General features: G+C 38.1%; 1 protein-coding gene across 4 annotated transcripts in view; it reads left to right on the forward strand.

Moving 5' to 3' along the window:
• Nucleotides 1-13,431, forward strand: part of plxnd1 (plexin D1) — a 114,503-nt gene that overhangs the window by 33,534 nt on the left and 67,538 nt on the right. For all 4 annotated transcript variants that reach the window (XM_038271345.1, XM_038271347.1, XM_038271346.1 and 1 more), the window contains exons 7-11: nucleotides 30-138; nucleotides 6,799-6,898; nucleotides 8,140-8,238; nucleotides 10,735-10,824; nucleotides 11,546-11,654. In XM_038271345.1, coding sequence (XP_038127273.1) covers nucleotides 30-138; nucleotides 6,799-6,898; nucleotides 8,140-8,238; nucleotides 10,735-10,824; nucleotides 11,546-11,654 — 507 coding nt within the window. The remainder of the gene's footprint in view (nucleotides 1-29; nucleotides 139-6,798; nucleotides 6,899-8,139; nucleotides 8,239-10,734; nucleotides 10,825-11,545; nucleotides 11,655-13,431) is intronic.

A 13,431-nucleotide genomic window follows, 5' to 3' on the forward strand; every position in this document is an offset into this window, starting at 1 on the left:
AAGATACATGCCCTCTTTGTTTTCTGCAGATCACCTGGCTGTTTCTGTGGCGATAAAGGTGAACGGTACATCTGTGGTATCTGGTAGCTTCATCATCTACGACTGCGAGAAGACTGGACAAATTCACCCTAACACTCCGTAAGCCTCACATTTCATGTCACCATCTCAGACTTAGTGATGATGGGAAAGCTTTCAGTAATTTTAAACTTAGGTACAAAAAGTCTGACAGCCAGTTTCGTTTTGTATTTTTTATCACCAGTATAATTTTCACATTAACAGCACATAGTGATACCATGCTGTCAAGGACGACATAGTGGGTTTCACACCTTCTTCACTTGAGACACTTAAAAAAAAAAGCTGTGACTACCTAATAATCTTTGAAAGTTCTTAAATCACTGGCTTGTGTTTGATTGAAATGAGAATATTAAATATGAATTATAATTTAAAGATTCTTTGCTTTCATTGGCATAAATGTAAAGTCCTTTAAAATTTGTACTTTGGCTGCTTTTGCCTCATGTCCACTAGTTTTTAAGAAGAATATGCTTGCTTTGGTTTGTTTGTTTCTTATGGAGCCATCTGACATTGACAGATAGGTGACATATACAACCAGATACAGCTTGGCAAATAACTAACCCTAAATTAGATCCTTTGGCTTTAAGTTTTAACTGTTTTTTTTTTTTTCCTTTTGTTTTATTTTTAAAAGTAGGAAATTCTAAATTAGTATAAGATATGGTAGTTCGTAAAGAGCTATTAGCAGGAAACTTGACATAGATCAGATAATAGTAATGAGGCATCTGTCTGGACTTTGAGTGGACCATTTTAACATTTGAAGATGACCTAAATCTAAACTGTTGCATTTCAGCTCTGGCTGAGGTTCCGGTTGTTCTGATTCATGGTGAAGGATTCCAGGATTCTCTCATATTGAAAATCTTGCACTTTCCCATCCTGACTAGCTCTCCTGTAGTTGCTCTATTTCCACTGCATGATGCTGCCACCACCATGTTTCCCTACAGTGTGGGAATGTTTGGGTCTGTCCACTGTGTTACTTTTCTAACAGACACAGTGTCTTGCATGTAAGGTAGGAAGTTTAGTTTTGGACTCAAATGACCAAAACATCTTCTAGATTTTTATTCTAAATGAACATTGATTGTGGCAATTCATGTATATTTTATGGGTCTCTTTTTCAGCAGTGTTTACTTTCTGCTGGTTTCAATGCAGGACAGATTTGTGGAGTTCTCAGTTAAAAGTTTAATGAAAACATTATGCATCTCTACAGCTCCTCCAGAGCTCTATTACCTTCAGGTTTAATGTTGGTGATTAAACGTTTCTCCTAACTTGACATTAAAACTCTCTCCAACATTAATCCTAAACTGTCCACAGTTTATTCCTATGGCCTTCATACGGCTGAGACCTTTACACAGCAGATGTATGTATACTAGGATTAAATCACACACAAGCTGACCTTTTTTTTTAATCTGGTGGGTTCTCAAGGCAGTCTTGGTCTTTTCATGTGGTATTAGACTAAAAAAAGAAGCTGAATGTATTTATACTCCACTTTTTAGATCTTTATCTGGAACAAAACAATCACTTAAGTTTCTGGTTGTAACATGACAGAAAATGAAAATGTTAGAGGGGTCAGGTACCTCTGTAAGGTGGTGGATATAAAATCTTCAGAAAAACAAATACGAGAGCAACAAAGTACAAAGGAGAAATTGGAAGGCCTAGAGAACAGCTGCAGAACCACCTTGAAAGGTTCATTTTTGGAAACTGGTTGGTTTAAAGTTGTCCTCAGTACTCTGCTTGAAACTAATTTCTGTGTTTTGAGAGGACAGACTTAAATGAGAATTAATTCAAATCATGTCTAGGTTAAACTGTTCAATTTTGTAGGTTTTCTGCTTTTTATTAAATGGAACATTTAGTTCCAACAGAATATTTATAATCCCTGCTGGTAATTTTATCAAATTACTTGACCTAATTATGTCCCCGAAGCTTTTTTTCATGATAACACATGATAAATATCCCAAAACAATCCTTCCAAAAGGATAGTTTCTTCTAGTGTTCTCTAAACAGAACCAAACCCGAAATATCAGGCGTTTCCCTTAGTGCCATTTCAAATCTGAGCACACAACTGGACAATAAAGACAAAGCCTCTATTCTGTGTTTGTTCTTCTTCTATGTCCCTAGTCTCCTCATCAAATGCCTTCTATTTAGGCCACGGCGGGTAAACACAGCCAACATGTCCTCTCCCAGGGCTTATTGTGTGTTTGGCTTGTTCAAGGGTTTCTCAGTGTGCGATCAAATATGGGATTAATATTCTGTAAATGTTAAGCCAAGGGAAATTAGATATGTATGTTTCTGTGAAGGACGTTGACTTGCATGTCCTTGTCCAAAAAGGCAGGGCTTTTCCTTGGATGTGGAGGCATTCCAGCTGGCATCGTCCTGCATGTTGGACCATGTCGCGGTATCCTCTCTATCTGATCCTCTGAGCCTCATATCTGTGAGTGTGTTTGACAGATTCAAAGAGATCAAAAAGCATTTTGCCCCCCCCCCTTTTGTTCACTTTTTGGAGGTAGTTTCGAGGTGTGAACACAGCGTCTGCAGGTGTATGTGTGCGAGACTGCACCCAATATGTGGCGGGGTCCAGGAGTGTGAAATTAGATGGTGGTTTGTCGGAGGTGATAATGAGCAAAGTGCCGTTTGTGCAGGAAGAGCATTACCCAGTGAGGTGGAGAACTGCTGGGCTCTGTCTGATCTCATTCACTCCATGCTGCTTCTTTTTTTTTCAAACAGTGGGTTTTGTTATGCACTTAGACTCAATGAAACCACATAAAAGAGCCATTCTCTATGAAAAGAGCCATCACTTTGCTAATAGATAAATCAAAGTCTTGAAGGATGAGAAAGCAAAACCTTTTCTTCTGAGGAAAGCGTTTACTTTGGTTTAAATGCAGAGATCCTCCTCTGTTTTATGTTAACTGAGGCTATTATGTTTTATTTAAGTAAGGTCAGGCATTAATGCTTTTAAGACCAAAGACATTAGACTTTTTATGCCACACACTGTGAATGAAATTATCCACTTTTATGAAGTCCATTTCCTTTTAGGAATAAAGTGAATCAACAACATGATTGCCTGTTGGCTGAGTGCAAACTCCACCAGTGCAAAAAAAATAAATAAAATATATATATATATATATATATATATATATATATATATATATATATATATATATATATATATATATATATATATATATATATATATATATATAGAATAAAAAAGGAAAACCCTTTCCTTGTGCCCATTAAACATGATTGTGCTTCAATTCATTTAAAAAGATCGATAGTTATATGAAATGTATCTCAATGAAGTGAAGTGGAAAAGTGAATCATTTATTATAGATCTGCTACACATAGTGTGATATATTTCAGGTATTATTATTATTATTTTGTATTTATAAAGCTTATAAAGACAACTCTTTAAATAATTAAACTGAAATAATTCAGTGTTGGCCTAGTGTTAGAGCAGTGCGCTTGTACCCGGTCCGATCCCACAGCCAGCGCTCTGGGACCCTGAGCAAGACCCTTAACCCCACAGTGCCTCTGCCACAGCCTGCTGCTCCCCAATGGGATGGCATACGATGCAGAGGTGAATTTCTCCATTGTGACATCAATAATGTTCAATTATTATTATCGTTATTTTTAATAAAAAACTGTTTAAGGATCTGCACTTGTGAAAAGTACAGCATATATATATAAAGTATATAGACTCAGTAATCAGTCCTGCATCAATGAGGGGGGGCCCTAGAGCCTCTGTTGATGCATTTAAAAAACACAGCTGGCCTTTTTAGCCTCCTTCAGCTCACCTGCATTTTGCATCGAGCGTATTTCATCTTGTGTGAACATTACTTCATAGAATCAAAGTGTTGTTGGGTCAGCCTAATTAAGCACAGAAATATGCTCATTAGCCCGGGCTATGATTTTGTTGGAAGTTCAACTGGATGCTGAACTTTTTAAGTATTTAAAAAAATATATATATATATATCATCTTCCTGATATTTGTAAACATTTTTTGAGCCCATTTCTTCCTTTTACTTCACTCTTAAAATATATTAAAATATAATTTACAGTATTAGCCTGATTAGATAGCTTGATTATTCATTAGCTATATTATTCATAATAATCCATGTTTGCTGAAAAAGCAATAATGTAATGGATCTATATAAATTAGACAAATTCAATAGTTTAAAATGAATTATAGAAAGTGTTTGGTTCTTTAAAAAATTTCTCTTTTTGACACTAAAAGCAAGTAAAAATAAGTAATTGTGTCAAGTTCATAAGTACATTTTGTCCGAGTAATGTCAACTAAAAGAAAACAGGAATGAGAAATATTTGCACTAAAGAGTTTCTGCAGGGCCAAAGACAATGTTTAATGGTTTGAGATTCAACACAGTTGAAGTCAAAATGTTTCTATATCCTAAATTGGCATCATGTTAATCATTTAAAAACTTTGGATCTCATGTTTTATGCCAGGAATTCAGAATATGTTGGCCTTCAGCGATTGAATGTCGCCCAATATTTTTAATTGTGTTGGGATTTTTTTTTCTATTGTCAAGTCCAGCAAATGAACATAAGTGTGATAACGAAGAAACGTTTCATACAATATATTTGGCTGGATGATCCTAGTAGCAGTTCCAAGTGTAATAAATCAGGAAAAATCTGTTAAAAACAAAGAAAACAGATATCCTTTAAAGGTTTATGAGCCACATGCTGAAGTTTATTTATGATATAATAGGGCTGAATCAGTTTGCATGTATGTGTTTGTCTAAAGGAGCGAGTGCTGTTTGTGCTGCTCACTCTTATCATAAAGTGGTCACTAGGTAAAGTGTAAATTACAAGCAGACCATGACATTCCAACATCACCCTGCAGACCAAGAGGACAAACACCAAACCTTTAACTGCTCTCTTCTTTCTTTCTCCACCTCATATTTTCTCTCCTTTTTGAGTCATTCTGTACTTGCTCTTTATTTTACCTTTTCTGCGTCACAGTTCTCCCTTTCTTGTGTCTGTGTGGGTTCACTTGAACTCCCCTCCCTAAAAGGCGTCCTTTCTCCTGAAAGGATCCCTGCTTCTATTTCTCTTTGACAGAGGTGTGATTGAAGATGTGTGTTCAACCTCTGTGTCCACTGAGGGACCCTGAGAGTGTGAGCCCAGCTGTGTATTTAGGCCGAGTGTGTACGTGAGTGGTCATTATGAGCAGGGGTGAGCAGTTTCACAGGGTATTTGCTGTCAGTGTTCAGTCAAGCCCAGAGAGTGTGTGTATGCAAACATGGCTGGGCGATGAGGTTTTTAGATGTTTTAGTTGGGCAGAAATGGAGTTAGGAGAAACTGGGAGGCTGCAGCTGATAACAGCCTGGAGGAGTCCGTCTGCTTCTAATCAGAACACACACAGTTACACATCCTCTTACACCCGCCGCTGTCTAATCTAGAGACCCCCTCGGAGTGCTGCTATCACTGGAGGCACCATCCCTCCTAGTGTGGGACATCTGTCTCTACCCAGAGGCTAAAGACGCAGACTCCCCTCACACCTAAGTAGTCTTGGTATATTTAGGGGCTTTATCTTGAAGTCACACCGCTGGATTCTTATCTGCAAACACTCTTTGTAAAGAGTTACGACTCAGCCTTAAAAAGCATGGATGTGCAAATATCAACTGAGCTGCCAAGCATGTTCTAGCAGATGTTCTCAGTGAAGTAGCCTCTTGTCGGCACCTTAAAAGTCAAGCCTGTTTTCGCTGAAATATAAACACATGAGATGGCATGCATACTCATGCATCATCATTTAGCAGAGAGAGAGTTTGATCTCCGCCGATCTGGCCCTGACCTCTCCGCAGGCTGAGCTGACTGGGGAATGAGCGTGTCTGCTACTGTGACTAATCATTACTTCCTTTTATTAAAGCCTTACTTTGATGCCTATAATCAGTCCAGCCTCCCCGTTATTTTTTTGGTGCTCCAAAATGAGTCATAGTGGGCTCCATTTTCAACTTTTACATGGGAACGAACACATAGACAAGATTTTAAGGAGAAAATAGACCTCACCAAATTATATTTCTTCCCCTGTTTTTTTATTTTTATCCCTATCATGGAATGAGAAATATACAAAGACAGTAGTTACATGATATCCGAATTTTTAGGCAAAATCAGCTAGGGGAAACTTGAAATTGGGAGAGAAAAGATTTTTTTTTTTTATCTGATTTTTGTCCTATGCTTTTGTTCCCTTTCCCCTTTTCTATGAAACCTCAAATAAAGATACACAGAGCACATTAGGAAACATTGAAACATTAACCAAAGCATCCTATGGATCACTGTTCAGTCCACTATTTGGAACCAACACATGGTCAGCCATCTAATTTAACAGGCTATGTAGGGTTGAACAAGGAAAAGCAGCTTCGAGAACGATGGTTACTCTGGAAGTGCAAGAAAATATAATGAAAAAACAACTACAGGTTCTGCACTCCACAAATCTCGCCTGTATAGATTAACTATCTATGTACTATCTATAAATATCTGCTTTTGACTTTGGTTGATAAAGCCATTAAATAATGTCTTAAACACATAATCACTGCTATGACACATAGTGTTAGCGCCATCATGCTGAGGGCTTATTGTAGTCTTATTATGAGAAACCAGAATAAAAGAGATTAAAGTTTGTTGTCAATTTACATATTTTGGAAACGTGTAAGGAATAGTAATTTATTATATATAATGTAGCACCATATATACCTTTGAACCTTTCTTTATTTTTAGATGCATGAGCTGCCTGAGCACAGGGTGGAAGTGCTACTGGGACCAGGAGAACCACCTATGTCTCTCGAGCAAAGATGAATCAAAGCTCAACCTTCTTGAAGTGAGTAATTCTCCCCCAATCTGTCAACCAGACAGATCCCTGAGGGAGTTAATGATATCAGTCTCCTACGTGTCCAAATCGCTGACACAATACGGATTTTGCAGAAAAAAATGTTTTCTTTTAATAATCTGAGTCCAGACTGGTTAGGCAAGAGCACCCATGCGGTGAATCATTGTGAGGTTACAATTTCAGTTTCTCAACTACAGTGTGCAGAAATGTTGAAATCAGCTATGAAGTCTCAGGAGGTTCTTTTTTTTTTTACAGACGTGTAACAGGATAAAGTATTATTGTAAAACTCCTTTAAAATGCTCTGAAGTTTCCCTTTGACAGAAATTTGTGAAGAGTCAAGGAATGTATTTACGGTGAGGGAAAAACTAATGTTTTTATAAATTAGTGTTTCTGAGTAGAAACTGACACAGACCTATCTTTTACTATCAAATATTCAGTGATATGAGCACTGTGAGTGCTAGAAGTGCTCTTAAACAATAAAAATCATATCAAACAGTGTAACAAGATATCAGTGCAAAACAGGGAAAGTTATCCAAAAACAAGCCTAGACCCATTGGAAACTATTACCACTTTCCTTTAGACGTTTTTCTGACAACATGATGATTAAGTCAGCTATCAAACTATTTGTGTCTACTTTAGAGTTTTACTGCTGAGCCAAATCCCATGGCCTGCGTGGCCCTGTGGATTTTCCCTCTTCAGGCCTGATCCCACTTTAGGAGTGGGTGGGGGGCTCCTCTGGTCAGCTGTAGGCCTACTGCTGTTATTCTGAAGCCTTTTATTGTCACGGCTGTTTAATGATAAGGTTTTATCTCATGGGTCTTACACAGATGAGGTAATGAAAGCATGATTGCATCTTTAAAGCAAATGGAGTAAATATCCATTAGATCAGCGTTTTTTAAGCTGCTTTAGCTATTTAAATTATAGTTTTTGTTTCAATCGGGGATACGATTTTTATACTAGAGATCATGAGGTCACAGGGAAGTATTTAGCTGTTTCCTTTTTCTGTGTCTGGTGAGTCTGTTTTTCTAATCCTTCACCGTCGCTCTATTTGAAGTCATTGTTGCTTTCCTCAAAGCGAGGCTTGACCCTCTCATTTCCTGCTCCTCCAGATAAACAGGACAGGTATTTTTAGGTGGTGGATGTATGAAAGGGGGGGCTGAGGGAGCCATTGTTTTCTTTAACTGCTGTATGTCACTTCCTTCCCACTAAAAACCCCCCACCTCTCACCACAGAGTGCCGCTTCCTGCCCCAGCCTGATTCCCTCCGATGCTCCTCCATCCCCATCAGGAATGGCCCAAGACTTTACTATGAACCTGAAAAACATCCAGAAGGTGCGTCAGATATCCTCCAGCTTGGGAGCCGGACTTGGACTGTCTCCAAAAACTACATGTGGCGAAAGTGATTGGAAGGAAAAAGAAGCATATGGTGTATTAGCTTCAAGCAGGGCTAAAAACAGATGAATGTTTGTGTTCTGGGATTAGGGTCAATGGATGACTGAAGCCAGTCTGAGTGTTCTGCTTGTTAAAAATACAGTGGTTCACACTAAAACTTGTGTGGAACAGAACTAAACTGTTTTCTTGGAATATAGTTTGGCATCCTGTGTATTTTACCTGTAAAACAGATTAGTCTTTGAGAACTCTTATGGAAACCAAAATTGTTAATAAACTATATATGTTCAAACCTTTACCCTAAAACCTAGGTTTAAATAGGCTTTAAGTTAGATATAACACTCACACCTTCTACAAAGTTCAGTTTCCCTTGAAGGATTTTTCTGACATTTAATAATTTACAAATTATCACATTCAATTGGAGAAAACATATAGAAGGAATTATTTTTTCTTTCGAATTGAAGAAAAGACAAGATGCAGCAAGCAGCATTGACTTAACTAAATGATATCTGAGATGTGCTGCTTCTTTACAGCATTCATTGCTGGAATCTCCATATATCCAAAATACATAGTAAGGCTAAAAGACAAAAGCTTTTTCATCTAAACAAAATATCCACCATAGAGCTGCATGTTATATTATATAAGAGTTATCATCACAATGCTTGTTTTGGAAACAAATAAGCAAATGGTTAGATGCAATATTTGGTTAAATATTGTATTTTACTGTCATGCATGCACATTTTGCATGCCAATGACATATTCAGCCTACTTGAAGGACTGTCCCAGTCCCTGAAACCCAACATTTATTGTTATTATTATTATGTTTTTAATGGCTATGATGTTTAAGCTAACTAACCCAAAGAAAAGTAAAGATGAAGAGAGGTAAAGTAAAAAAAAAAGGCTTTATTTCACGAATTGTCAATTTTTTTTGAAAGTCCTTGCCAGGATCTAGAAAGAATTTTTCATTTAAACAACTGAAGAGATTCCAAACAATAAATCAGTTGGGCAGATTTTGCCCAACGCAATAGTGGAAAATATTTCCAATTAAAGATACCATGTGTGGGGTGATATAAGACCAAATACAGAAATCAAGTGTTAGTTTAATGCTGTGCAAGATTATGCAACCAAGTTGTAGCATTTAACAGTTCTAAATGTAACACTTTTCTTTGTTTGTCTGATAACTTGTACAGAATAATGCCATATTAGTTGTAGAAAAATGTTTAACTGAAAAAAAAACACATTGTGTAGACTTTGGAGAGCCACTGTAACGGATGAAGATCATTTGCTCAGCTGTTTGGGCATGTTCAGCCTCCGGTATCTTGCCATGAGGAGCTGTGTCTTTGTCAGCACAGTGTACAGCTTGTGCATTCAGCCTGAGGCAGCAGGAGCTAATTTTGCTCTTCTTCATTTTCATTCAGGCGGTCTTTTCAGATCACTGGTTAAAAGTCCCATCCTCATAGTTAATCCGCACTGAGGGGTTCTAGAAGCTGACGCTGCATCAGTGAGGATGAGGACCTAACTCAGAGACCTGCTCAAAATGTCACTGCTGACTGGTTGCCAGGCGTGGCTGGTCACACTCTTAACCCCGGCTGGCCTCTCACGATGCCTTCCTGGCGTGTTGCTATGGTGACAGACATTAAGTCACACACAGACTTCCTCAGGATAGCCTTCTCCTCATTATGAAAGTTTAGACAGACTGACGTTTGATCAACGTCTTCATCTCGGACAAGTCAGCAGAGCAGGAAATGTGCTGCCAATCAAATTCAGCCGACACTCCGACCCTGCTGGGATTCCTTTTTTGTTAAATTCCACGCTTTTACCACAGAGAAGAAATACGTTCAGAACAACTTTCTCATCTTTTATATTTAATCTCTGACTGACTTCCGGGGAAATTTTCACACTAGCACACAAAGGAAGAACCGTGCAGCTACCATACATATCAGTCGTCTCGGGTGTCAGAAAGCGAGGTGAAATAGCTGCGTCCTGGAGAGGCCGATCAAAGTAGACCCATTTAAGCTGGCCGGATTCACTGACAAATGACTTCTTCCACTTTAAGCACTTATCGTCTGCTGCTCTTACCTGTCTCTGCCTCTCCGTGGTCTCAGATATCCCGCTCCGGAGAACTCCAGGCACTTATTTTGTGAAGAAATAAATTCACACTCATTATTCTGACTCCCAGATGAGCTGCCGAGGTGTGGGAGTCCAGATGTTTATGAATATGAAATCTGAATGTCTTTTCTGGCAGACTCAGTTAATATGGGATTAATTGTACTTTCACTTTCCTTGTATTTTCTCAGCATTAAAGATTGTTGCTAGACATTAACATTTTGTGCATTTGCTTACTCTTTTCAAGTGTTGAGAACTGCAAATTATCACATTTTTGTTGGCTGTAGTTCTCCAGATACTCCATATTGTTTAAACAAGTGTCTTACTCAACAGAGGGAGAGTCTGGAGTGTGACTTTGGAACAGAATCGCGCTATGAGGCCATATGGCTGGACAACTCAACTGTCAAGTGCAGTGGGGTGACAGTAAGTTCGGACAATAATCTTCCAGAAATAGCCAGTGAGGCTATTTGTTACATGTACTGCCTCATTGAGCTCACACTTGTCATGTTTCAAGCTTATTTTTTAGCTGTTTTTAATCTAATATCTTTAAATCTTGTGTTGATGAGCTGACCAGAAGCCTATCAGAGTGCCAGTGACATTTATTGACAACCCTGGAAAAGTAAATAAATAGGTTACATTTATCCAATACTGCAGTAGCATCTTACCTAAAAAATGAAAAAACAAAATAAATTCAAGTTGTCGTAGATGAGATTTCACATGGTCTTTAACCATTAATCTGAACACCATCTCTAACGATTCTGTAGTCCTTGATTATTATCCATTTAAAAGCATGGAAGATATATATATCCATTCATATATATATATGTATACTAGAAAAACAGTAGTATTTCAAAAAAGTCTAATTTACACTTTATTAAAGAAAATATTTTCTGAGATTAACCCCCCGCCCCCACGTAAATAATGATCATCCAAATAAAGTATTGATCAAATTATTCTCTATAAGATTATACTATTGCAGTATATGTGTGATCGATTTTAAAGGCTTACAGACATACTTACTATTATCGGCAATAAATGTGGTCTGCACTATATTTGGGGCAATAACAAGACTTACAATGAGGATCAAACTGGGACACTTACACAGCCTTTATATCTGATAATATCTGCCTCTTTTCCCTTTTAGTTATTCACCAATCAGAGGAGTCAGATTTACCACCTCAGCCTCAGGAGAGCAGGAGACTTCAGCAGTCAGAGGAAGGATATATTCCTTGACAGCCCTCAGCCCATGAAAGGTAAGATGTAAAACCTATGATTAGACAGACATACAAAGAGAAGGAAAAACACAGCCCTATGCTATGCTGTAATCCTTCTCTTCTTCCTTACTTTAAAGGAAAAAAAAAACGACATGACCCTGGTGCTCAGAGAATGCATTTCTGACGAGACGGGTGGATATGATTGAACCTGTGGAAAAATAAAAGAGTACTTACTTCTCCAGCCTCCAACACTTACAAGAATAGACAGTGTCAGACTGCCTTTCACTTGTAATGATAGCAGTTTGTGTATTGCAACACATAATTTGCCAACAACTAGTAATTTACCATAATGTTGTATTCTGCTAACGCCTAATTACACATAATAATTACTGAACATGTGGGGGGGGGGGGGGGGGGGGCTGCGATCGAAGGTGTTATCATAGCCTCTTGCAAGCAGTGTCCAAACCTATTGTCGCAAATACAATTTGAGCTCCATGACAACTGCGAGATGATGAGAGGTGGCGCGTGTTGTTGAACTTAGTATATTGTCTTGCGGAGCCGCTACAAGCCAGTTGTTTGCCTGTCCCATTCCCTGATGTGACGTTCACAGCCACTGTGAACAACAGCCTGGCCCGCTGCCACATATTCTGCTTAACAGGCATCCCGCCTCAGCATGCATAGTCATCAAATTTTAAAATGACACACACTTTATCACATACATACAGATGCATGCGCCCTAATATGCACGCAGTCAGTTGTGCAGATGTGCTTGCAGTAATACAAATGGGATGTCTCGCTGGGAGGCACTTTGGAACAGGAACATAATCATCTGTTTTCCTGGGCTTTGTTCTCATCCCCTTGTTTTTTCTTCAGTTTTATTTTTATAACAATGAATACATCATCTTCCAAATGTTTATTCTACTTATTTAGAGCATGCAGCCCATATGGTTCATGTAAGCTGTGGAGCAAAATGTTCAGCCGAACATTCAAGGTCAGCAAAGCCAACAGATGTTTTATCAGGCTACAACCAGCACTCCGATAATTTTCCATTGGTAAAAGTAGCAATGCAGGGACTGAAGGACACTGATTTATTACATCCTAAATACCGTATATTACAAATATAGGTCATGAAGGAAACGAGACAAAGCAGCAGCATCAAAATTTAACTAGCACCAACACAGCTTTTTGTAAAACATTATGAGTCTAAAAATAGTGTAGACCACTTGTGTAATGTTTGCAGAGCCTCTTGCATCTATGTCAGGTATTATCACAGAAAAAAACTCACTGCAGGCATTACTTTACTATTCTTTTAAGAAATGCTCTATGACCTTGAAAAATTGTTGTTTAAACATTGCTTTTTTATAAAGTATGATAAAAGATTTTTCTATTTGTAGAAATTTGCCCTTAAAGTTCCATTTGAAGGAGTTATTTGACACAGCTTAACAATAAGTAGTGTTAATTAGAAGGACATTAAAACGTGGTTTTAAAGATCTATTAACAACTATTTAGTCTTACCTCAAATTCTTAGGTACATTTATGTTTGAACTTTGACTAGGCCATTCTAATACACAAGTGAGTTTGGATGGACACCTTTACATTGATGCGCTGGTTCACCTGTAGGGTCATTGTCCTGCTTTAGAGTGACCATTTTTTCAAAGTGGTTCTTAAAACAGTTTCTTCAAGCAGTATCTTGTAGTTAGTTAAAGGGATTATTAGTTAAAGGGATACTCCACACTGCATGATGCTGAAATCTCAACCTTTCACCTATGGTGTAGTTTGCTCAGAGAGATCTGCATTAAAAGCTCTACTACACCAA

Source organism: Cyprinodon tularosa, unplaced genomic scaffold (genome assembly GCF_016077235.1).
Source record: "Cyprinodon tularosa strain WSP-4 unplaced genomic scaffold, ASM1607723v1 ctg8, whole genome shotgun sequence".
In the NCBI taxonomy this organism is placed as follows: Eukaryota; Metazoa; Chordata; class Actinopteri; order Cyprinodontiformes; family Cyprinodontidae; genus Cyprinodon; species Cyprinodon tularosa.